The 23,956-nt window shown below is 38.7% G+C and overlaps 2 protein-coding genes across 3 annotated transcripts in view; one reads left to right on the top strand and one right to left on the bottom strand.

The window, feature by feature from the left end:
• On the top strand, positions 1 to 12,838 carry EFCAB10 (EF-hand calcium binding domain 10). The gene is made up of 4 exons (XM_043463017.1): positions 1 to 152; positions 11,317 to 11,481; positions 11,592 to 11,679; positions 12,761 to 12,838. Exons 1-4 carry the CDS (start codon positions 44 to 46, stop codon positions 12,795 to 12,797), a joined length of 399 nt encoding a protein of 132 aa, XP_043318952.1. The 5' UTR covers positions 1 to 43; the 3' UTR covers positions 12,798 to 12,838.
• The window catches only part of RINT1 (RAD50 interactor 1), a 25,006-nt gene continuing 13,830 nt past the window's right edge, over positions 12,781 to 23,956 (bottom strand). For both annotated transcript variants that reach the window (XM_043463015.1, XM_043463016.1), the window contains 8 exons: positions 22,529 to 22,639; positions 22,208 to 22,433; positions 21,318 to 21,455; positions 19,369 to 19,568; positions 15,789 to 16,003; positions 14,313 to 14,493; positions 14,119 to 14,237; positions 12,781 to 13,143 (listed from right to left, as the gene is read on the bottom strand). In XM_043463015.1, the coding sequence (XP_043318950.1) occupies positions 12,951 to 13,143; positions 14,119 to 14,237; positions 14,313 to 14,493; positions 15,789 to 16,003; positions 19,369 to 19,568; positions 21,318 to 21,455; positions 22,208 to 22,433; positions 22,529 to 22,639 (1,383 nt within the window). In that variant the 3' untranslated portion in view covers positions 12,781 to 12,950. The remainder of the gene's footprint in view (positions 13,144 to 14,118; positions 14,238 to 14,312; positions 14,494 to 15,788; positions 16,004 to 19,368; positions 19,569 to 21,317; positions 21,456 to 22,207; positions 22,434 to 22,528; positions 22,640 to 23,956) is intronic.

The following is a 23,956-nucleotide window of genomic DNA, read 5'->3' as shown; positions in this document are numbered from 1 at the left end:
GGCGACGCTGCCTGGTCGCCTAGCAACAGCCCAGCTAGGCGCGATGGAGGCACGCAGCAGCAGGGAGCTCAAAGCCAGGAATTATTTGGAAAAACATCGGATTATGGAGTTGCTGACCTATCTTACCAGCGCCCTCGTCTTTTTCCGGCCAGGTAAGTGTCTTGCAAGTGTCTTGCCTACCACTTTCCGTCCCACACCGAGCGGTCCCCAGAAATTCCTCGTGTAGCCTTCCCTCCACGCGTGCGTCCCGGGGGATGAAGGACAGCTTCCTGCCCGGATACCACCTCCCCGACTCCTCCGCAAACACTCTTTCAAGCCTCTCGGCTAGTTGAGGCCTCCTGCTGCCCGTTAACATTGTGGCTTTCAATTAAACAAGACAACACGACGGCCTCTTTGTGCCTGCCTCTTGCCGAGTGTGGCGGGACTCTGGCCGGTGAGGGTTGTCGCGGGTGGAAGAGAGGCTCCGGGGTTCGGCAGTCTGGCTCCTGGCCCCGTCGCTTAGTACTTTGGACTGGGCAAGAGCCTGAACTTCTTTCTCCTCTATTGGAAAATGGAAATTATAATTGTACCGATCTCATGACAACGTGAAGATTAAATGAATAACGTATAAATCATCCTTATGTCTGCAACCAACAGATGCTCCCAGTGTTACCCCTGTCCTCAAAGAGTTTTAATCTGGTAAAAAACAATTGATAGGGTAGAACAGATGGATGTTCTTGAGAAAGATTTTTCTGACATTTTTAATACACTCGATCCCCATGTAAAGTTTGAATCATTCATATAAAGTTGGAATCATTTCATAATTTTTGTGTGGCCTGTAAATTTTAAAGTTATGTTTAGGTGAAAATGAGTTGATGTGCTTCTCCTCAGGGTGAAGAAGGGTAGCTTGCCTCATATGGAGTTTCCAAAGTGCCAAAATTGCCTATTTGCTTTTGTATAAGGAAATGTAAATAGGCAACATTCCAATTTTGTCAAAACCACCCAACCAGTATGGTCATGTATAGGGTGATCAAGTTCTTTCTAGTTGTTTTCAACAATTGAAAATAAATAGACGATTTTTTAAAAATACAAAGGACTGCACTTTTTATTTATTATTTTTAAAAAATTTTTTTTAGGACTGCACTTTTTAATGCACTGGGGAAAAGTTGCTACCAAACTAATTTTTTTTTTTTTTCAAACTAATTTTTAAAAACCTACTTTTTGAAAAAATGACTACTGACTACTGTCTCTGGTTGGTTTTGGGTAATAGTGGTGAAAATAATCTTTTGCTTTTAGAAGCAGATATGTGTGTGTGTGTGTGTGTGTGTGTGTGTGAAAACTTCAGAAATAGCAGAAGGAAAACCAATAATCACCATTGTGCATACAACAAAAAGAGAGTTTGCAAACCAGGAGGACTCAAACCAGAACAAGGAATGAGGCTCAGAGGTTTATTGTTAGAAAGCAGTGTATTGTGGTGAGAAGGCAGTGACTGTTTATTCTTCACAAAAATTGGTTAGAATATTAGCATCTTCGTAAATGATAGGGAATAGGTTAATGGTTACCTCATATCAAACTTGGGAAACAGTTTAAATTTTATGCTTACGCTTTCCAGAGGCAGAAGCAAGAAATGACCCAGGTCAAGTTAGTCTTGCAGAAAAAGCTAAATTAAGCTTTGCTTGTATGACTTAATTGGTTTTGTCTGTCCAGGGAATTTTTCAAGACTGGTCTCCATTTGGTCTTGATTTTAACAATGCACCTCCCCACCCTGCCTCCTGCTTTTGGTCATTCTCTCTTTGGGCTTAAAAGTATGACCAGCCAGTATTGCATTATTCTCCATTACCCCCATTAATGTAGTCAGGCCGAAGAATCACACACACGCCGTTTGCATTAGTTGAGTCCTTAAGTGGGAGAGCCACGGAGTCACTGTGTTAATCTTTCACAGGATTATTGTTGGTTTTGTCTGGTTGTCGGTTCCTGATGGATGCCATTGGCATGTGAGTAGCTGGCGACAGGCATTTAAGACTCGAGAGTATTCAACACACTAGAGAGGCCAACATGCTAACTATAAGGACAATAATAGCCGAGGATGGAAAAATTGTCCAGAGCAGAGATTCCCAGGAGCCAAGAATTTAACAAGTTAAATAATTCAAATGGGTTATAGCTAGAAGTTTTTTAAGTTTTACCTTTCTCAGTCTACCGACAGGTTTTTTTGGATTCTGTGCCGTTAGTTTTAAGTTATTTATATAGGACAGCCTGGTGTGTCAGCAACCACGGATCCTCATGATCCCTCAAAAGAGGATGAAGTGAAGATGTTTTATTTCAGGAGGCCAGTGTTGCAGGTGAACTTTCACCTAAATGAGGCCTCCCTGTGCTGTGAGCCATAAGGTAATTTATAATTTAACAAGAGGCATTTCTATGGAAACAAAAGAAAAACAAAGGCTAATAGTTTGAGCAAATAATACATTCAGTTTCTGTGTTTAAGAGAAGCCATTTGAGAAAATTTTTAGATTTGAGTTCGAAGCATCTCCAGATGGTGTAATGAGGCCGACAGTTACAGTCCAATGGATTTTCCTGGCTTGCAGTTTGAATGTATCTTGTGACCTTCTGGGTGGCCACATAGCAGCAGGCCTACAGGTTGCCCACACATGAGCTGTTGTGATTTCTCTGAGGTTTATATCAAGTTGTCCAGCTTATCCAAAAGATATATTCTATTTTCCTTACTACTTTTCATACACTGTTTTTTTCTTTGACCCTTATTGTTGCTAGCAGTTTTATTTTTACATATGAATTATAAATTTTAACTTTGTAATCTTTGCTTTCCAGTGAACACTAGGAAGCAGGCAATTGTGAACTATCATATATATGTATGTTTTTTTAATAATATTTATTTGTTTTTATTTATTTCTTTGACTGTGTTGGGTCTTAGTTGCAGCATGTGGGATCAACTTCCCTGACCAGGGTTCGAACCCCGGGCCCCCTGCATTGGGAGCACGAAGCCCTAGTCACTGGATCACCAGGGAAGTCCCAATTGTGAACTATCATATATTAATATCCTGTAGTGGATTAGCAAATTTATAAAGACATAATCATAAAAACATATTTTTTAGAGACATGGTTTTTTACTATACAATTTGTAATGTGGCAGGAGACATATTAATAGATTCAAATATCCTCTGTCTCTCTGTAAAAATTAAAAAGCCAAAAGTGAATAAACTTATGTTTAGCAGTCAATGTCTTAGTACATTATCTTCTCTGGAAATGATCTAGATATTCAATGAATGTCATTATTTAGTTTAACTTAGTATAAACTTTACATTTATTTAAAACCCTTGCTTTTAACAATTATACCTGGATTATCTTAATGTTCAAAAGCATCAATTGAACATTAAGATAATCCAGGTATAATTGTTAAAAGCAAGTGTTTTAAATTGATGCTTTTGAACTGTGATTTTGGAGAAGACTCTTGAGAGTCTCTTGGCCTACAAGGAGGTAAAACCAGCCAATCCTAAAGGAAATCAACTCTGAATATTCATTGGAAGGACTGATGCTGAAGCTGAAGCTCTAATACTTTGACCACTGATGCGAATAACTGACTCATTGGAAAAAACCCTGATGCTGGGGAAAATTGAAGGCAGTAGGAGAAGGGGACAGCAGAGAATGAGATGGTTGGATGGCATCACCGACTCAATGGAAATGGGTTTGAGCAAGCTCCAAGAGCTGGTGATGGACAGGGAAGCCTGGCATGCCGCAGTCCCTGGGGTTGCAAAGAGTCAGACACAACTGAGCGACTGAACTGAATTGATCTTAATGTTTCTTGTTGGCAAATTCTGTAACAAATAGCATGAGCTTATTTGACTAGTAAACCCAGATAGAAAAAGTTGTATGTTTGCCTTACATTTAATATTGATTATTCTGAGAAGACATGCTTGTTTTTATTAAACCAACAAACTTAAACAATAGCTTTTATTTATCAAGGATCATTTTATTTTTTCTAGATCATGTGAATTTGAAAATCATGTTTGTTTCTATATCTCTGAGAGTTTAGGAATGCTTAATTAATAATAAGCTCTAATTTTTTTAGGGCTTCCCTGGTGGTTCATCTGGTAAAGAATCTGTCTGCAATGCGGGATACCTGGGTTCAATCCCTGGGTTGGGAAGATCCTCTGGAGAAGGGCTAGGCCACCCACTGCATTCTGGCCTGGAGAATTCCATGGGCTGTATAGTCCATGGGGTCACAAAGAATCAGACACAACTGAGCGGCTTTCACACATTACATCAATTTTTTAAGCCAATTAAATTGAATTTTTTATAAATTAATCTTGGCAGTACCATCTGAAAGTAACAGAAAAATGCCACATTTATATAGACACACAGAAACATACAGGCAGACACAAACAGAGATCTCATAGCCTTCATTAAATTTTAGCCACATCTCAGGTACTATAGGGGCTTCCATCATAGCTCAGTTGGTAAAGAATCCGCCCGCAATGCAGGAGACCCTGGTTCGATTCCTGGGTCGGGAAGATCCCCTGGAAAAGGGATAGGCTAACCATTTCAGTATTCTTGAGCTTCCCTTGTGGCTCAGCTGGTAAAGAATCTACCCACAATGTGAGAGACCTGGGTTCAATCCCTGGGTTGGGAAGATCCCCTGGAGAAGGGAGAGGCTATGCACTCCAGTATTCTGGCCTGGAGAATTCCATGGACCGTATAGTCCATGGTGTTGCAAAGAGTCAGACAGAACTGAGCGCCTTTCACTTTCAGGTACTGTAGGGGCTTCTCTTGTGGCTCAGTAGTAATGAATCTGCCTGCCAGTGCAGGAGGTGTGGGTTCATTCCTTGGGTTGAGAAGATCCTCTAGAGAAGGAAATGGCAACCCACTCCAGTATTCTTGCCTGGAGAATCCCATGGACAGAGGATCCTGGCAGGCTACAGTCCATGAGTTGCAAAAGAGTCGGACACAACTTAGCAACTAAACATCAACAAACAAGTATTGTAATACAAAACTCCAAAGAATAGTTGGATCCACACTGTAATTCTGACAGATAAACTAAGATTACCTGCTCACATGGCCAAAGGTTTCTCAGTAAAAGATTTTTGATTTGCATGCTATAAGGATCCTGTTAGATTTTGGAGTCATTTTGTCTTTTAGAAGCTTCTGCATACCAACCAAAGAACACATTTCATTGTCTCTGAGAGGTTTGGGATCCTCTCTTTTAAGGGTGCCCCTTAAGTGGATTTACCTAAGTTAAAAATTTCCCACAGTAGCCACCACAGTTCCAGAAGCATACACATGTGCATGCACACACACACATACACATTCACACCTGTTCCCAATCACTCTCATCTTCCCAATAAAGTTAGAACACAATTTTGATATATTCAGTGTTCAGAATTTACATTATTAGTATTAGGCAGATATCCACAACTAATCCATGTAGTATGTTATGATTATATTTCCTTTTTTTCCCCTGAAGGTAAAAATACTACATTTTACATGTTTGCTTCAGTTTTCTGTATAATTATTGCTAGCTCACCCATATGCTCTTTTTTCACAAGGACAGATCTCATCTCATTACATTCATCAGGTCATCACCATCCCCACCTCCCCCACTCAACCCCCCTGCTCCAGTCTGGACTGACCGCTCACCTGCCCTGCTGTACAGTGATTATCCAGGGATTTCCCTCACTCGCTGCATGGGTGTGCTCTTCAGTTTCCACCCAAGCCTTCCTGATGGCAGAAGAAAGGCAACTTGTACCCTTAGCATCTGAGACCTCATCCTGATGCTGCATAGCAAGTTTCTTTGAAGTCACTTGTTTTAGCTGAAATGAATGTTTTGTTCTCCTTCAGATACATGAGTGTCCTTCCTTATCCACAGTTTTGCTTTCAGCAGTTTCGGTTCCCTGCATTAAGCTGCAGTATGAAAATATTGAATGGAAAATTTCAGAAATAAACAATTGCTAAGTGATACATTTCACACTCTTCTGAGTAGTGATGATGAAATCTTGAGCCATCCTGCCTCGGCCTCGAGTTGCCCCTTTGTCCAGCCTGTCCACCCAGAGTAGCCATCTCAGTTACAGATTGATGGTCACGGGACTGCAGTGCTTGTGTTCACGTCACCCTTATTTTTACCAAAAAGAATTTACAGATTTTACCGAATACTGGACCCAAAGCACCAGACCACTGATGCTGCCAGTTTGGGAATGCCAAAGAGAAGCTATAAATGCTTCCTTTAAGTGAAAAGGTGAATGTTCTCAACTTAATAAGGAAAGGAAAAAAGTCATAGAGTGCTGAGGGTGCTAAGATCTTTGGTAAGAATGAATCTTCTATCCATCAAACTGTGAAGAAGGAAAAAGAAATTCCAATTTTATTTCACCTCACACTACAGAAGTTACAGCCACAGTGCACGATAAATGCTTAGTTAAGACGGAAAAGGCATTTGTTGTTCAGTCGCCAAGTCGTGTCCAATTCTTCGCGACCACACAGACTGTATACAGCACGCCAGCACTTCCCTGTCCCTCACCATATCCTGGAATTTGCTCAAGTTCATGTCCATTGCATTGGTTTGTATAATAAGGTATTTTGAGAGAGACCACATTCATATAACTTTTATTATGGTATATTGTTAAAATTGTTTGACTTTCTTATTGTTGTTAATTTGTTACTCTGCCTTATTTATAAATTAAACTTTATCATAGATACATGTATGAATAGGAAAACACATAGGATATATAGGGCTCAGTACTATCTGTGGTTTCAGACATCTATCAGGGGTCTTGGAATGTATTCTCCATGGATAGATAAGGGGGAAACGTCGTATATCCATTTCTTTTTCACTTTTTAAAAAATATTTTCTTAAATTTTTTGGCTCTGCTGGGTCTTCATTGCTATGCATGAGCTTTCTCTAGTTACAGAGAACGGGGGTACTCTCTAGGCATGTTGCACAGGTCTCTCAATGTGGCGGATTCTCTTGTTGTGGAGCACAGGCTCGGCAGTTGTACACGGACTTAGTTGCCCAGTGGCATGTGGGATCTTCCTAGATCAGCAATTGAATGGTGTCCCCTGCGTTGCCAAGTGGATTCTTAACCTCTTGGCCACCAGGAAAGCTGCTCCATTTCTTAATGTTTCTTATTATTCACTGTTATAAGAATGATGCTCCTACAATAGTGAATGATAAGAAACATGTTTACTATAGTATGAATGAAGCTTGGGCTTCCTTGGTGGCTCAGATGGTACAGAACCTGCCTGCAATGCAGGAGACCTGGGTTCAATCCCTGGGTCCGGAAGATCCCCTGGAGAAGGGAATGGCAACCCACTTCAGCATTCTTGCCTGGAGAATCCCATGGACAGAGGAGACTGGTGGGCTACAGTCCATGGTGTCACAAAGAGTCGGACATGACTGAGCAACTTACACACACATGAATGATGCTCAGAAAGAAACAATGTATCTTTATCTTGCATCTTTGCAAAGCTCCTGGCATTATGATATGTATCTTAGTTTGAAAACCTTGGAATTGTAAGGGAGTTATGGAAAATCAGACAGGACAGCATGGCTGGGCTATTACTGTTGTGACAACACATCCATGATCCCATATCCTTGATCCTCAAATTCTGGAAGCTCTGAAAGCCAATAGATTTTCATAACTCATTTAACAGCCAAATCTGACATAACCTGAATCATTTGGTAAGAAAATCTGGCCTTTCCTAAGATGTATTGGGAAATACAGCCTCTGACTGGACAGCCCTTCCCAGTGGCAATTCTATACTGTGGAAGGAGTGTACCTTTTTAGGGGATAGCATTAAAGAAATCAGAATTTTTTTTTAAAGGAGTAGTTACCCAGGTAAGAGCTACTGCTTGAGAGTGGTGAAGATAGGATGAATTTGAGAATTATTGATAAAGACTTGGGAGACATCCTCATGACTGACTAGGTTTGGGTGTAGCTAATGCTTCTCATGTGAGTTAAGTGTGGCAGAGGCCAGGAGCTGTGAAAGCACACTGCCTAGGTTTATACCGACTGTGTGGCCCTGAGCAAGTGACACTTGGGGGGAGGAAGTGAAGTTAGCCACAGAAAATGCTGATCGTAGTACCAGGCACATAGTAAGGGCTCAGTAAATACTATAAGTATTACAATGTTGAACTTGAAGTTTGTGTCCCTTGAAGAACTGATTGTCATCATCAACTGACATTTTTGTAATTTAAGTGGTTAGTAACATTTGGCTCTTCCCTTTGTGTTTTAAAAAATTTTACATCTTATTATATATACTTCTGTTACAAGCATTTTTCAAAACATTTTTAGAAGCAGGTGGCGTATAAATTATAGATTCCAAATATGGTGGTGCTAGTGGTAAAGAACCGGCTTGCCAGTGCAGGAGATGTAGGAGACCAGGGTTCGATCCCTGGGTCAGGAAGATCCCCTGGAGGAGGAAACGGCAACTCACTCCAGTATTCTTGCCTGGAGAATCCCATGGACTGAGGAGCCTGGCGGGCTACAGTCCATGGGGTTGCAAAGAGTTGGACATGACTAAAGTGACTTTGCACTGTTCTAAGCATTTTCAAAACATTTTTAGAAGCAGGTAGAGTGTAAATTTTAGATTCCAAATATAAGCATTATAGCACCCCATGTAGTCTAAAGGATATACGATCTTAATCAAAGTAACACAGCAAGTTCCATCAGCATTGTTTATTCTATCCTTAAAAAGAAATATAATGAACTGAAATTCAAACATAGATGTTTTCTGATTTTGAAATAAGAAAGAAATGATGTAGATTGCATATGTGATTGCGTTAGTAACCTATTTGCTGCTATGGTGTATTCAAAGTACCAAAAGGCACTATATTAGATTAAAAGTTCTCCGACTTCTATTTTCAACACACAAATTCCAGGGAGGGAAGGATATGGAGGAGAAACCTATATAATTAAGAGAGATTTAAAAACATAACCTATCACAGTGAGTGGACTTACTTGTTTACTGATTTTTAAAGAGCATTTATAATTTATGAAATTTGCGAGACAACTGGAAATTTGAATAACAGCTGGCTATTTGAGAATGTTAAGAATTTTGTTGGATGTGTAAATTGTATCGAGATGACAGTATTGTAGTAACGTGAAAAAGAAAAAGAAGTCCCTCTTCAGACAAATGGTGTTGGGAAAAATGAGTAATCACATGCAGAAAAAGGAGACTGGACCCCTGTCTTAACACCATTCACATAAATTAACTTGAGATAGATTAAAGACTTAAACCTGAGACCTGATACTGTAAAATTCCTAGAAGAAACCATAGGGAAGAAGCTTCTTGACAGTGGTCTTGGCAATGACTTCTGGATATGAATGACACCAAAAATACAAACAACAAACGCCAGTATCAACAAGGAGATTAAATTAAACTGAAAAACTTCTGAACAGGGGATTCCCTGGCAGTCCAGCAGTGGGGCCTCGGCACGGTCGCTTCCAGGGACCCAGATTTGATCCCTGGTTGAGGAAAAAGACTCCATAAGCCACATGGCACAACGAAAACAAAAAGCGCAAGCCCTTCTGCACAGCAAAAGAAACAAGCAACAAAATGAAAAGGCAGTCTGTGGAGTGGGAGAAAATATTTGCAGATCATATGTATGATAACAAATGAACAGTTTGATTTCAGATGGGCAGGGGGGAAAAATAAATAAATAAAATGGGCAGAGGAACTAAAGAGACATTTTTCCTAAGAAAGACATCCAAAGGGCAACAGGTATGTGAAAAGATGCTCTGTATATTACAAATCGTCAGGGGAACGCAAGTTAAAACCTCAGTGAGGTATCAGCTCACACCTGGTAGAACAGCTGTCATGGGTGGACCCTGAGGACATTGGACTAAGTGAAATAAGTCAAAGAGAGAAAGACAAATACTGTATGGTATCACTTAAATGTGGAGTCTAAAAAAGCCAAACTTATAAAAACAGAGAGTAGAATGGTTACCAGAGGCGGGCGGGTGAGGGACAGGAGAGATGTTGTTTAAGGGTGCAAACTTGCAACTAGAAGATAACTGTAGTTAAGTCCTGGAGATCTAATGCACAGCATAGTAATTACAGAGAACAATGCTGTATTATAAGCATGAAACTTGCTAAGAGACTAGATCTTAATTATTCCCATCACAAAAAAGCAGTGCTCACTGTGTGATGTGATAGAAACATTAGCACTACCAGAGCAATCCTGCAGCTTAAGTGTACACCACCACCAAGCTGCACACCTTAAACTTACACAACATGTCAGTCATATCTCAGCCCAAAAGAGGGGGTTCTAATCTTTTAGAAATGCACACTGAAACATTCATCGATGAGAGATGATTACTGTGATTTACTTCAACATAAATACAGGAAGAGGGAACTAGATGGGATCATGGTAAAATAAGACCAGCCACAAAATGTAACAGGTGAAACTGGTGATGAGATCATTATACTTTTCTACTTTTATAGATCTATGAAATTCTTAATGACTTAAGTTTTCTTTTTTTAAGAATCTGTCTCCTGGTAGTGAAATACAGTGATGGAGCAGATGAGGCATTCATCTTCTAAGCCACACCATTTTTATACTTCTTTTAGCTTTATTATCACAGCTCCCCTGCATTATTTCTGCAGAGTGAGTTGACCTTGATTCTTCATATTTAACACTGTTTAGATGAAAAATAGCCTATGTATCTAAAATACTGCCCTTATAGTAGGATTGAACATTTATGCTTCCTAACTGGAGGACTATATTAACCTAAATGTTTGTTTTTGAAAATCTGTTCTTTACCCTTTCTTTTAGTTGATCTTCTTTCCTATGTCATGCTGTTCCACTTGGGGGTTTTTAACTCTCATTGTAAATAAGAGTCACTTGAGGACTTTTTAAAAAAATGCACAAGTCTAATCTCTGGACATTTTTTTTTTCTGTCCTTGGTTCCATCTCTTGATATTTATTTTTTTTAATTATGAAAGTATGATAACATTTACAGGACACTTGGAAAATACAAAACGAGGTTACATATAGTTCCACTATAACAATTATTAAGTAGATAAATTAAGTTTTTAGTTGGAGTTTTAATATCAAACTCTCAGAAATTACTAGAATGAATATACAGAGAAGTATAGAAGGATACAGTAGACCTGAATGGACATTTTTATTGAGTCATCTGGAGTAGACTACTTGTGTATATAATTATTTAATTGTTCAATGTCTTGCCTTTCCTGTAAGCAAGGCCTATATTCCCAGTGCCTAGTACAGTACTTCAAACATAGGTATTTAATAATTGTTACATGACTATTTCCATTTATGACAGACATATTTTAATTTCTTATGAGAAAGAACTTCCCCCTATTCTTTTACAGAAAGACCAAGAGAGTATTTAATATCTATATTGGAACGGCTGAGAATTGCCAAAATATCGGGCGTGGCTCTCCCTTTCTTTATGGATAACTCTAACATTGCATCTATGTTTGAGATGCTGGACTCCTCGAATAAAGGATCCATATCATTCGTACAGTATAAAGAAGGTCAGTATCTTTTACAAACTGAGGTAATAATTTGTAGTCATTACATAAGTTTCCCTAGCTGAAACCAATTCTCACTTTGTGAAGTTTTCTTTTTTCTTATTCTCTTATAGCACTAAAAACCCTGGGTCTGTGTACTGCAGATGAAGTTTTCAAAGATGATGGGCATGGAGTAACTTTCGAAAAATTCAGGGATGAAGTGTAAGCTTATTTTTAAGTGACTTTATGTAAATAATGTGGCATGATGTTGATGTACAATTAATACATTTTAAAACAGAGGTTGCTACCTTTTGATAGAAGCATTTCATTCCCTAGAAACTTTCAGCTTTCTGTCTAGAAAGTGAGGACAGGGAGGGGCTGACAGCAGTCTCTAAGCTTGGGGGAAGGGGAGGAAGAGGATGCTGGGGTAAAGAGGGTCCAGAGGCCACTTCATTCTGTTCTCAATGGGAACCCCCAGCAATTCTCAGAGAATGAGATAGAGAAGCCCCAATCAGCCGAACTAACAGAAAAGCTTTAAGCTCAATATACTGTTGGAAAATCTCTGTATATAGAGTAATGAAATTTTTCTCAAAATGATTTCTCACAAAGTAAATGTTTATCAGGAGTACAGGCTGCATGCCAGCCTGACAGTTTTGGATTTGAGGTATTACAGCGTGAACAGTATTAACTAAATGCTAAGTCAGGAAATAAAAAACCACGGGAATGAAACTACTTACAGAAAGAAGCCTTTAGCTAAGCTGGCTCAATTTGTTTAAAAGTCTAATTTCACATAGTCCAAGGCCAAGGAAAAGCTGGAAGAAAGTTTTAAGATTCTCATCTCATTGTTACATAGATATTCAACAAAAAATATTTAATTACATTCCCTACCTCAGAGAAGATGGTAGCAGCACAGAGCTCTAGGTAAAATGTCTCATCCACAAAGCAAAGGTTGCCCGCTGTCACATGGAATGGAACTAGGAAATATTCTAAATAGACATTTGTGGAAAGAGAGCAATTCTATTTCAGTCACCATCTCTTGTGTTTTCTTATGGGAAACATAGTGAATTTCCAAACTAGATACAGGAACTTCAATTATAAACATACATTTTAAAGTGATTTTTTAAAAAAAATTTATATTACCTGCAACAGGCTTCCCTAACTGGCAAAAGAAATTAAAAGTTGACTGTAATTTATTATCTCTGCTCCTGTATTTTATTCAACTGACATATTCACTGTATATATTTGTAAATGAAATTACTCTGAGTTTTCGTGGCCTCTGAGCTTTTTGTTTTTGTTTTCTTAGGAACAAGAGGACTCAGGAAATATGGTCAGCATTTTAATAACACTCTAAGTCCCAGGTAATAAATGATTCTGTACAGTTTTCAGTTGTCCAGTTTCATTAATTCAGAACTTCAGCCTATCACCTGAAATCCAACTGGCTTCCTTTTTGTTAAAACAACAAAAAACAAAAATCCCAAACGAAAAAAGACCCTTTATTTTCCAGTGTTAGGCCAGTTTGTCCTCAAATTAAGTAGAATCTCAACATCTTGCTGAGCCAGTTTATAAATCCCAACTTCATTTAGTGCCGCTGTGGCAGGAGGTTGCCCTGAAGTTGACTGTAGGACATCTCTCAGAAGTAAGGCAGAACCAACATTCAAATTCAGAAGAATACAGGCTTCTTTTACACTGTTTAAAAAAAAAGAGCAGGAAGGAAATGAGATCTCCATTATCTATATCATCCCATACTGTCCTGTAATGATGTCATTTGGAAAAACTAAACAGCTACCCTACACTGCCAGATCATAAGCCCTCTATAAAACTATGGATTAACTATTTGGCTCTTTCAACATGTGTTGACTGTATAGGTACAGAGTTTCTATTTCATTAGATTACTATATGGTAAAAGGATCATTGTTTTAACACATATTCATTACTTCCCCAAATATGATATTTGATACTAACAGTATATTAAATGTAGGTAAAACTTTAGGATATGGGAAAAGAGAAAATTAAGGGACAAAATATAAGCAGATAGGTATACAGAATACTAAAACAAAAAAAGCAGAAATAAGTATCATACTGAAATGAGCAAAAAAACCTTTCACTTTACATGTTTAAAAGGAATACTTTTGGAACATTAAAAAAAAAATTTAAAGGAACATTAAAAAAAATAATAAAAGGAATACTTTATAATCTCAAAAATCTTAATAAGTTTTACACCAATTTCTAAAAATACTTCTAAGAATTCTTAGTATATCATGTTAGTTATATTTAGAACCAAAATTAATATCAAATGTTTAAGAAAACAAATTTTAATTTTTCTTCAGGCCTGGCCTGTTGTTCAGTACTAAACATTTTAAATTTCTTCTATTTATTCAATATGGCAGGAGTGCATTTGCTTTCATATTCTATTTATTTCCAAGTAATAAGCATTAAACCAAGTGTTAGAAAACAAAGCTCAACATATAATTTATATACAGCTCTGGTCAACTTTTGGAGGTCATGTGTCACATTTTACCATCATGTCTTATGACTATTTTAAGTTGTTAATTGATGCTATGTATACTTAACATCACTGGAACCTTAAAGCTGTTTAAAAAGTAAACAACCTCCTCTAACAATTTGATAACATTGAAGTTAGTTGTTAAATATTGTGCTTACTGTTTAAAATAATTTTCTGGCCTCTTGCAATAGTGAGAAAACAAAGGGAAAAGATTCCGAGTCATGTCAAAGTGCAGCTGAGCAGCTCCTCCTTCATTGAAGTGATTGGCAAGAATTATCTGAAAAAAAAAGGACAATTCATATAGCAGTTGCCTTTATCATCACAGCCCAAAATATAGTCTGCTCTTACTTACTTCTTGGTAGATGTATATGTCCAGCTTCTCTACAAGCATTTGCCAGAAAACTTTAAATAGGGAGAAGCAAAGCTGCTGCTCTAATTGAAGTAAACGGTCTCGTAAGGTAAGCAGTAAGGGGCAAGCTGAACTGGACAGGGACATCACCGCCTGTTCAGACTGCGATGGCAAGGACAACCACCTGGAAAAAGCAGAAACAGCACTGTCTGCAGCATATTAATTTTTATTATGAAATTCTTCATCATTCTGTATGTTTAAGATTTTTTAATTATTTTAAATTTGGGGAAGTACACTGTCCTGGGGCATTCTGGATAAGAAAAAGTGTACAGCCCAACATTAAAAGTGCTCTCAGAAAACAAACGTACCTGTTTGTTTATGTTATGTTATTTTTGGCCATGCCTCGCAGCCTGCAGGACCTGAGTTCCCTGAGCAGGGACTGAAGCCAGGCCTCAGCAGTGAAAGCCCCAGGTCCTCACCACTGGGCGCCCAGGGGGTTCCCTGTGTCTATATTTATACTTTTTGCTTCCCTGGTAGCTCAGCTGGTAAAGAATCTGCCTGCAATGCAGGAGACCCCGGTTCAATTCCTGGGTCAGGAAGATCCACTGGAGAAAGCATAGGCTACTCATTCCATTTTCCTGGGCTTCCCTGGTGGCTCAGCTGGTGAGGAATCTTCCTGCAATGTGGGAGACCTGGGTTCTATCCCTGGGTTGGGAAGAGCCCCAAGAAGGGAAAGGCTACCCACTCCAGTATTCTGGCCTGGAGAATTCCAGGGGGTCGCAAAGAGTCAGATACAACTGAGCAACTTTCACTTTCTTTCATGTTTATACTTTAGTTCTCAATGAAATACTTTTTACTTAAGGAGGATGATAAAATTTTTAAACCTCCAAATTTAATATGACTTACTGATATAAAACAGTTTAAAATGTAAAATGCATTAACATTTAAGACTTCAGCTAATTTTACACTGTTAATTTTCAGCACAACAACAGGGACTGCTAACACTTCTAAACTGATAAGTCCTCCGTGTGACACGCTGTGCTAGGACAGACACTGCCTGTGCCCAAGGAAGCCAGCATCTGGGGGAGGGAGCGGACATCACAAGGAAGCGCTGACAGTGACTACACTACTGTGCAGGCGTGCACAGGCGTGCCCAGGCGTGTACAGGCGTGCACAGCTACTACAGCAACACCTTGCTTTGTAGTGCGTGACAGGCTAGGCCGTTTAACCCCGGATCAGACACCAGCTCTCTGGATTTACGGCCACATCTGAAGGTTAAGTTATTATCTGTTTATTCTGATTAAGACTGTCAAAACTTATTCTAGAAAGATTTCCATCAAAAACGATTAAAAGTTGGGAGTGCAAAAGGCCAAACTCCGTGCTATCTATAGACACTTTGGAAACCTGACTGCATGTTATCTGTTAACTTTTATAAACTGGAGTTGAGAGTTGACTTATAAGAAAATACAGAGGACTTACCTCTCTTTTTTATACAGTTTTGCAGCATCTTTAACTTCTCTAAAAACATGGTCTACTTGCCGGGTCAGCATGTCATGCTTTAAACGCTCTAACAGGTTAATCATGTCATCAAAGACAGAACTTTCCATAGAGGCTAGCTGTCCTAGCTGCAGTTTACTTAGAGTGTTATTCTCTGCAAAGACTTCCAATGCTGCCTGTTGAAGTTGTAAGAAGAACTGAAAGCAAAAATATGTTAACATGTTTAAGATACTTTTTTTTTTAACAGCTTGAGATCTAACTCATATATCATATAATTCATTCATTTAAAGTATACAGTCTCTTGGTTAAGACTCTGCGCTTCTACTGCAGGGGGCACGGATTTGATCTCTGGTTAGGGAACTAAGATAACACATTCTGCGTGGTGTGGCCAAAAAATAAATATACAGTTCAGTGGCGTTTCATACATTCAGAGTTGTGCATCTATCAGCAGTCAGTTTTGTGATGTTTTCATTACTGAGAAAGAACTCCAAGACTCTGCCATCATCTCCCAATGTCCTCCTCATCCCCCACCCCAACCCCTAGGCAACCACTCATCTTTTGTCTCTAGATCTGCCTGTTCTGGACATTTCATACAAACAGACTCATATAATCTATGATTCTTTATAACTAGCTTCTTTCACTTGGTATATAATGTTTCAAGGTTCAACCATGTTGTAATATGTATCAGTATTTCATTCCTTTTCGTGGCCAAATGATATTCTATTCTATTTATCCATTCGTTAGTTGACAGACATTTGGGGTTGTTTCCACTTTTTGTCTTTTATGAGTAATATAGCTATGATCATCTGTGTACAAGTTTCCGTGCAGATGTATGCTTTCGTTTCTCTTGGAGAGAACTGCAGGATCATATAGTAATTCTACATTTAACCTTTTGAGGAACTGCCAAACTATTTTCCACAGCAACTCTACCATTTTACATTACTGTTGGTTGTGTATGAGGGTACAAACTTCTCCATGCTATGCTTATAAATGATACTATATTATTATTATTATGGCCATTCTAGTTTGTATGCAGTGTGTGGTATCCCATTGTGGTTTTGATTTGCATTCCCCTAATGGCTAATCTCATTTTTTCGAGAGACAGATTGAGGGCTCTAGTAAGCCTAACAGATACATGAGTTAAAAGAATGAAAACATAGTTTTCTTACAGTGCTATTTTAGGTAGAATTAATACTTTTCTTTCTGCCTTATAGGAAAATAACACTGTGGATAATTAGTAAAACATTAAAAACCAAAAACCTAAATGTCGATTAGTAGGGGACTGGGCATGGCTACTAGGGCTGTTCAGAGATGACATGTGAGAGCCCGCCTTGGCATTTCTGCTGAAGCTGTCAGGGTAGCAGCACTGTCCTTTTGAGATTGTTCATGGACCGTGGGAGCCTAGAGCCCCCTGTGGCCACATTTACCAGAGCCTGCCTATGAATGAAGGCAGAAACGAGCAACTTCAGAGCAGCCATGCCTAATCCTTCCAGTTACACAAACAAGTTCCTCACCTCATGCCACCCCACCAAATTAGGCCAGCATTAACCTGGGTTTCTGCCACCTATGACAGAAAAACTCCTAATTCTGAATGGGCTGGGGATGTCAGGCTTGGCATAATCTGGCAATGGTCAGACAGCTGTTAGTAGAGAATCTAATGAATGGAAGCCGAACTCTGTCTATTTTTCCTATTTTCGGGTAACTCAAGAGCTTACATGATTTTTATTTAGAGTATTCACAAGCTGAAGGACTATGAATGTGGCTAAAAAATAGAATTTGTACCATAATAACATAGCAGACACAAAATTCATTCATGATTTGAAGAGTCAACTCTAAAATTTGATTATTTCACTGTTGACAGAGGAACCAGTTAATTCAATATCAGATTATTCATTTTCTAAGGACAGGGATGATGGCCAGTTCATCTCTGTTAACCGACTACAGCACTGAGTAAAGTAGTTAATTATGTTCCAAAAATATTTCACTGAAGCTAAAAATGTGTCCCTGAATGAATCTCTTATTAAAGCATTGGCACAAGAAGCAAGAATGACAGTTCGTTTTATGAAAAAGCCAAGCAGCAAACGGAGCACTGTGGGGGTTGGGCGGGGTGAGTGAATAAAGCACCTACTGAAATTACGAACATGACACATAAAAGTACATAATGAGTGAATGTATTCTGATTAGGTGACTTTATAAAGACAAATGCATTGATCATTACATGCCACTAATATTCATTTTATGAAATCATTATTTTCCTTGCTCAGCAAAATGATATCACGCACATGTATTTCAGTTAACATTTATATAAAAGTCTTTAAATAATTACTAAGTCCCAGCTTAGAAAGCCCAGATTAAAATAAATTATGATTGTGTTTATCAGGTATTTATCTTGTTTACATCTATTATTAGTATATTTGTTTCCTGTTTTTTGGCTGATTATCCTGGATTTAAGATAAAGACTTTCGTTTTGTTTTTCTCTCACAGTAAAGGAATACATTGTTTTCTATATGATGTGCTAGCAGTATAGCATAACATTTTGTTATAAATTCATAGCATATTGGGGACTTCCTCGATGGTCCAGTGGTTGAGACGCCACACTTCCAATGCAGGGGGTGTAGGGTCAATCCCTGGTCGAGGAACTAGGATCCCCACATACCACGCTGCTTTTTTAAAAAGAGATTCTTATCTTTTAGAGATACATATGGAAATATTTACCATGAAATATATCTGAGGTCTACTTAAAAATAATTCTGCATAAGGGGTAGAAGATAGGCTTAAATGAAATAAAATTGGTACTAGAAGATGGGTAATAGGCACATGGGAGTTCATTTTACCATTCTATTTACTCTATGTTTAAAAAAAAACATTAAACAATATTTTAATGTATGAAATATTTAGGCTAAAAATGTTTCTGTTTTTATGACTCTTCATAATTTGTCATGTTTGAAGGCACTCAGTAGGGACTTTCCTGGTGGCTCAGACAGTTAAGAATCCACCTACAATGCAGGCAACCTGGATTTAATCCCCAGGTCAGGAAGATCCCCTGGAGAAGGGAACGGCAACCCATTCCAGTATTCTTGCCTGGAGAATTCCATGGATAGAGGAGCCTGGCGGGCTGCAGTCCACAGGGTCACAAAGAGTCAGACATGACTGAGTGACTAACACTTTCACTTTTAAGAGGTATCAAATGTTATTCTTTTATTTTCCTTAAAGTTCTGAATTTTATTGATTTTGACGTCATTATACAAGCTTAGCTTTTTCTGAGATGGCAATTACCACTCAATATATTTCCCAAGTTTAAAATCTATAGAGGAAAGATGTACTTGATAAACTACAATTTCATGAAAGGATGGCTTTCTATTCCGATGATTAAAATATCAGGATGATTTAACTATACAAGACTTAGATAAGAAAAATATGTACTGTAGTCATACCTCCTAAGTTTGGCCCAGTTTTGATTCTGTCTAGCGTGTGTTATTTCTGCTTGCTACAGATTCAACATTTCAAAAGGTAAAACTGTTCAAATTACTAATATATTACTTAATATAAAAGATTAACTTACAACATTGTCAGCCCAGTCTGCTAGCACTGTTGAGATATAGTTCACGGCATTAAGAATTGCACAGTACCGAAAGCCAAGGGAAGCTCTAGTCTCTTCTTTCATCACCTGAGTTAATCGTATCCTAAAATCATCTACTAAGTCCTTCTGTAACTCCAGGAACTGCAACTTTCTGGAAGCTGTGGGAAGATTTTTATACCTGTCTGGAGAAAATTAACAAGACACATGAAGGTTTATGGGCTTCCCAGGTGGCACTAGTGGTAAAGAACTCCCCTGCCAATGCCGGAGATGGAAGAGACGCGGGTTCGATCCCTGGGTTGGGAAGATGCCCTTGAGGAGGGCATAGCAACCCACTCCAGTATTCTTGCCTGGAGAATTCTGAGGACAGAGGAGCCTGGCCGGCTACAGTCCATAGGGTTGCAAAGAGTCGGACATGACTGAAGCGACTTAGCACAACACATGAAAGTTTATGGTACAGGGTTTTCCTATTGGCTAGCTTTGCTGCCTTTGTCAAAAATCAACCAACCACTCAAGTATGGATCCATTTCTAAACTCCCTAAGGATGTGTGTTTCACAAGTACTGGTATTTGTCAAAACTCACTGATCTATATACTGATGATCTGTGCATTTCACTGTATATAAGTTATGCCTCTAACACAATGCTGTAAATCAACTGTGCTTCAGTTTAAAAGTTATGCCTCAATTTTTTTTTAAAAGGCATATGAGAAAAATCATATACAAAAATTATTCCATTTCTTCAACAAATGACATTTTTTTAAAAAGGAAAGAGGAACCAGGATAGGTTAAAAGAAACACATAGTTAAAGATTTATAGGAGAAAAGATAAGATGTCAAAAATGCTCTTTAAAATACTTCAGGAAAAAAATCTGTATTTTGGGGGGGAAAATACATAATAGAAAAGTGATAGTTTTAAACCTTGGGAACAGATAACCTGACGGTTTGTTATGCTGCTTTTATATATATGAGAAAATTTCCATAATAAAAGATTTTTTAATCAGTTTTACTAAATATTTTTGTATTTTAGTGTTTTTCATATTTTTCTTAAAGAATACAGAATTATGTACTGACTGGGACAGCATGACACCTCTTCAGGTTACTGCACCGGCCCAAGAAATGGACAAGACACGGGAGGACCACGGCAGGGACAGCGCAATGGCCCCTGGAGAACCAGCGGGTCCGCAGTGCCCTGGGGGCAGCATGGACAGGAACACACCCACCGGGGCGAGAGACAGCCGGGCCACCCTCCAGCCAGGACATTCTTGTACCGCAGAAGTTCCTGTTACTGTTCCGATCTTTGCCTTCTCCAGGGGATCTTCCCGACCCAGGGACTGAACCCAGGTCTCCTGCATTGCAGGCACACTTTTTACCATCTGAACCACCAGGGAAGTCCCCATTCCTATCCTTAAAGTTACTTTATTATTTTACTGCTCTACAAACTCTGATACATCAAGGTGAAGAAAATAATATTTAAAATTTGGGTCAATCACCATTTACTGAAGATACCTGAAAAGTTGAAAGACAAGGGAATTCAGGTAATAAAATTAAATTCTTGTTTTTATGTAACAATTGAGGAATCTTCCCCTCATGTAAACTAATGTTTAAGGTCTTACTTAGGTTACGAAAAATCCAAAAGTGAAAATACTGTGCTAGAGTTCTACCAAAATAGAAATTGAATTTGAAGATACTATAATAACCACTTTTTAGAATTTTATTGAAGTAGAGTTGATTTACAATGTTGTGTTTAATTTCTGCTGTATAGCAAAATGACTCAGTTAAACATATATATATTCTGTTTCATATTCTTTCCTATTATGGTTTATCACCTAATGGACTCCATCCCTCCACTATTCCCCTTCCCCCTTGATAACCACAAGTCTGGTAAGAGTCAGTACTTCTAAAAAAACAAAGTTATATCTTTAAGACTATACTTGCCAGTTATAACCAAGAGTAGTGTCATAAAAGTTTCTGCACAGTCTGGAACTTTCATCTCATCCACATCAGTGATATCCTTATACTGGGATATCCAGGCAGCTTCTGATGAGAGCATTGAGTCCATTTTTTGAAGAGCAACTAGCACACAAGACAGAAGATCATGTCAAACAAGTAGTTACAGACTGTAATTCCTAATCTTTCAACTCATAATTTCTTAGGAGTGATCATTTTTCTATAAAAAATAAATGTACACCCTCCTACTAGTTGCACTATATATAACATGCTCTATTTTAAGGTTAAGTAAGATCTTTTACCTCTGCCCACCACACCTACCCAGAATCTTCAAAATATCTTCAAAAAATCTTCACTGACTAGAAAAGCCACATCCAGAATGATTCCATAAGAGCAGGAATACTATATGTAAAATCCATAAAACAGTTAATTCTACTGGCTTAAATTTTTTTTTAATATTTTTATTTATTTGGCTGTGCCAGGTCTTAGTTGCGGCACTCAGTATCTTTTTAGCTGGGGCATGCAGCATCTTTAGCTGCAGCAAGCAAACTCTTAGTTGCAGCATGTGGGATCTGGTTCCCTGAGGAACAAACCTAGTCCCCCTGTATTGGGAGCGCAAGTCTTAGCCACTGGACCACCAGGGAAGTCCCTGGTTTGAATATTCTGCCCTAGAAATACGTAGAGTACAATTCTGGGAAAAAACTGAAGCTTGATGGGAAGAAAAGAAGATAATCTCTGAAGGCAACTTGATAAACCGCAACCAAGAGAAATTTAGATGGCTCTAGTTTCTACCCAGAACTGGAGAAGAATAACACCTAAAATTTTGTACACACAATAAGAGATCTCTCTCCCCAGCCTACGGCCATATGAGCACTTACATTTTCTCTCCACAGTCAGCCATCTCTGAAAACAGGTCTCCTCTGATAGAATATGCATACAGTTAGCAAAAGTGCTAGGATAGCCATGAGCACTGTGTAGTTCTCTTTCAAACAAGAGCACCTCATCCACCAAATGGCAGAAGAGGCTGTCATCATAGAGCAGACAAGGGATGTCAGCAGCCAGCTTCTCCAGAACCAGCATCATGAGGCCCCGGGAAAATTCAAGCTGGAAAATACAGACGCATAAGGTAATGAAAATGACAGCTTATTCACGGACACCTGCAACTCTGAAACTGAAAGGCTTTGGACTGAATCTCTTACCCTTGCGTTTACCGAAGAGCCCACTTTGTCCAATATTGGCTGAATCTTCTCATCCAGAAACTGAGTGTGGTTCCCAATCCACAGGAGAACCTGAGCCAGGTACCATTCGGGCTAAGGAAGAAGGTTAGCAGTCTGAATTCAGTCATTCCAACTAGAAAGTTACGGTCAGTTAGATGTTTGTATACATAAGAGCACAATTTTGACTCTGAACTTTACCTTCATGGAAGGCTTAATAATCAAATGTTTCCCAATGTACTCCCAATAAATTTCAATAATGTGGCTTAAGTCAACTAATAAATTTACAATACCATAAATATTTAAAACCTAGTACTTTAGAAATATGTAAAATATAAGTATCACAAAGAATGATGGCCTTTATATCATTTTTTTGGAAATAACATTCCAAAATAATTTTTAAACATGACTTTCTTTTTTCTTTTTTCAAAAGCTAAATTAAGAAAAATTTGGCTGGTCTGCATTACAAAAAATATAAAGACTTAAAGCAGGTGTAATTATAGCTGGGAGAAATATCAATAACCTCAGATATGCAGATGACACCACCGTTATGGCAGAAAGTGAAGAGGAACTAAAAAGCCTCTTGAAAGTGAAAGAGGAGAGTGGAAAAGGTGGCTTAAAGTTCAACATTCAGAAAACTAAGATCATGGCATCTGGTCCCTACACCTCATGGGAAATAGATGGGGAGACAGTGGAACAGTGTCAGACTTTATTTTTTGGGCTCCAAAATCACTGCAGATGGTGACTGCAGCCATGAAATTAAAAGACACTAACTCCTTGGAAGGAAAGTTATGACCAACCTAGATAGCATATTAAAAAGCAGAGACATTACTTTGCCAACAAAGGTCTGTCTAGTCAAGGCTGTGGTTTTTCCAGTGGTCATGTATGGATGAGAGCTGGACTGTGAAGAAAGTTGAACGCCGAAAAATTGATGCTTTTGAACTGTGGTGTTGGAGAAGACTCTTGAGAGTCCCTTGGACTGCAAGGAGATCCAACCAGTCCATCCAAAAGGAGATCAGTCCTGGGTGTTCATTGGAAGGACTGATGCTGAAGCTGAAACTCCAATACTTTGGCCACCTCATGCGAAGAGTTGACTCATTGGAAAAGACCCTGATGCTGGGAGGGATTAGGGGCAGGAGAAGGGGGCGACAGAGGATGAGATGGCTGGATGGCATCACTGACTTGTTGGACATGAGTTTGAGTAAACAGGAGTTGGTGATGGACAGGGAGGCCTGGCGTGCTGCGATTCATGGGGTTGCAAAGAGTCAAGACACGACTGAGCAACTGAACTGAACTGAACTGAATGTAACTGCAGTTTTTTAAATTGTCACTAGAGATGATTCTATAAACCTTCTAAGTTTTGTTGGACAGGAGCTCTAGAACATTTTTGGAAAGGTAAAATCCCGTTGTGTG

The sequence above is a fragment of the Cervus canadensis genome, chromosome 3, assembly GCF_019320065.1.
Source record: "Cervus canadensis isolate Bull #8, Minnesota chromosome 3, ASM1932006v1, whole genome shotgun sequence".
Taxonomy (NCBI): Eukaryota; Metazoa; Chordata; class Mammalia; order Artiodactyla; family Cervidae; genus Cervus; species Cervus canadensis.
This window is presented reverse-complemented; position numbering and strand designations above follow the sequence as displayed.